General features: G+C 42.2%; 1 protein-coding gene across 1 annotated transcript; it reads right to left on the bottom strand.

The window, feature by feature from the left end:
- Positions 1 to 706: 706 nt before the first annotated feature.
- Positions 707 to 1,522, bottom strand: LOC110469980 (tetraspanin-3). Its single transcript, XM_021529257.2, has one exon. It carries the CDS (start codon positions 1,520 to 1,522, stop codon positions 707 to 709), a length of 816 nt encoding a protein of 271 aa, XP_021384932.2.
- Between the last annotated feature and the right edge of the window lie 509 nt (positions 1,523 to 2,031).

The raw sequence follows: 2,031 nt of genomic DNA, 5'->3' as shown, positions 1-2,031 counted from the left end.
GGTATTTGAGTCCTTAGACAAATATTCTCACACTAAGTACTGTGAAAAAGGAAGACCATTTAATAATGGATCCTGTGCAACTCCAAAGACTGCTTTACTTTCTGCTGCTCATCATCATATTACTTACTCAGTTACTATCAAACCTATTTAGATTGTACCCTCATGCCATTTCAAAAACTAACATGGATTTTCATTGAAGAATAATTTACTTAAGCCAGCACTTGAGCCAGAAAAAGTTATCTATAAGTTACCATAAGTTTCCATAAGGCTTCTTATAGAAAAAGCAAAACTTCCAACACAAGTTTGGGAGTAGAAGAATCTGCACATTAATTACTTTCCAAGATTCTAGTACAGTTAAGATTCATCCAAAAATGTAGCTCATGACCTCACAAGTTGCTCTGAGACAGATATGCCTTTTCTAACTGCTTCCCCTGCACTCATATACAGTAGGTTTGTGTCTGCAAATGCTGAAAACTTGTCCCCAGAAGATTCTCAGATACAGAATACTTATTGAAAAAAAAGAAAACAAAACTGTTGGGGGAACTGATCTAAGATTATGACACTAAAGAAAAAAACCCAGCAGTGATCAACTAGTTTGATTACAATTATTATTATTATTATTTATGCAATATTTTTAAATTTTGTTCCAATGCAACAATGAAGTAGTAAAAAGCCAAGGAAAGATGTAGCAGATCCAGCAAAGCAGCTAGTACCTATAGTCCTGTGAGAAGGTATACGAGTCCAGAATACGGAGTTCATGGAACGGCTGACGTCTCATGAGAATGCCATTGCTGACACCAGCTAAGAGCTGCAAGATGCTTAGCACAATACAACACCAAAAAATGTACAGCATGGCAAAACAGAACTGGTCGTCTAGCTTCTTTAGACAGTCTTCCTCAGAAGGCTGTTCCACATGGCCTAAGTCTCCCCTGCAGTGAGAATACTCCTCCTTACAGCAGCTTTTAGGGACACAGGCTGGATGATACAAAGATGATGCCTTTAGCCAGTCTTTGTAGTTGTGGACCCCACAACACTGCAGCTTCCTCTGTATCACATCCACAGCACTGTCTCCAGGGTCCTGGGAGCATGTCCAGTTGTGCTGGTGAACAAGGTAACCCATGGTACTTTCCAGATGAGAAGCTCTCCTAACACAGTAGGAACGTGCCAGAGCTGCTGAAGACATTTCTAAGCAAAGAAGGAGCAGCAGCAAATACATAAGAGTCCCTTGCTGATTGCGGGAACGCTTAACAGAAATAGAGACAGCCAAAACTCCAGTAGGTAGCAATGTAAGTGCACTTGCAAGAGCCAACCAACCAGGGAGAGACAAGTAAGTCTCCTGAAATAAATATCTGTAGTTCTTGAACATCAGGATCACTGAAACTCCACCAAACATCTGAGCTGCAGCAGTACCCCAGAATATGAAGCCTAGGGACGCCAGCAGAGATCGAGCAAAAGACCTAAGATAGGCATCTTCATAGCACCACAAAGAAGCCAGAACCATCACAGCCCTAAGCCTCCTCATTCTGTTCAATTCAGCTAACCCTCACCATCAACATTTAAGAGGCTTCAACACCACTTACCCAGGTGCAGTAGATGACATCTCCACCTAAAAACAATTTGCAAGAGAGCAACTCAGATAAGGCTCCTTAGGACAAATACTATACCCTGCATCAGCTTAACCACATGCTGCTGCTACAGCTTGCTCAGCACAGCCTGCAGAAAAAAGGAAGCTGGTTTGTGCCCAGCTTGCTGTGGAGGGTCCCTTACACTGCTGTCATTGGAGACACTTGCACTTGAAGGAGGAGAGCTGGAAGATGGTTGCACTCCTTTCTTGTGTGGAAGACCTAAATGCAGAGGAATAGTCTAAGTGCACTACTTGTTCAGATTACTTGGACTGCCCAATTCTCCAGCAGTAGTCAGGATGACAACAAATGTGCAAGTCAAAGCCATCAACAAATGGATGGCTAAAGCAGAGCTATTTAATAAGGAATCTCCACAGGTGATACTCACCTAGACTCATTATTCTCCTCA

This window comes from Lonchura striata, chromosome Z (assembly GCF_046129695.1).
Source record: "Lonchura striata isolate bLonStr1 chromosome Z, bLonStr1.mat, whole genome shotgun sequence".
NCBI classification, from domain to species: Eukaryota; Metazoa; Chordata; class Aves; order Passeriformes; family Estrildidae; genus Lonchura; species Lonchura striata.
This window is presented reverse-complemented; position numbering and strand designations above follow the sequence as displayed.

Bases quoted from the DNA above. Each gene is read 5' to 3' on its own strand.
- LOC110469980 (XM_021529257.2), bottom strand. From the start codon at position 1,522: ATGAGGAGGCTTAGGGCTGTGATGGTTCTGGCTTCTTTGTGGTGCTAT.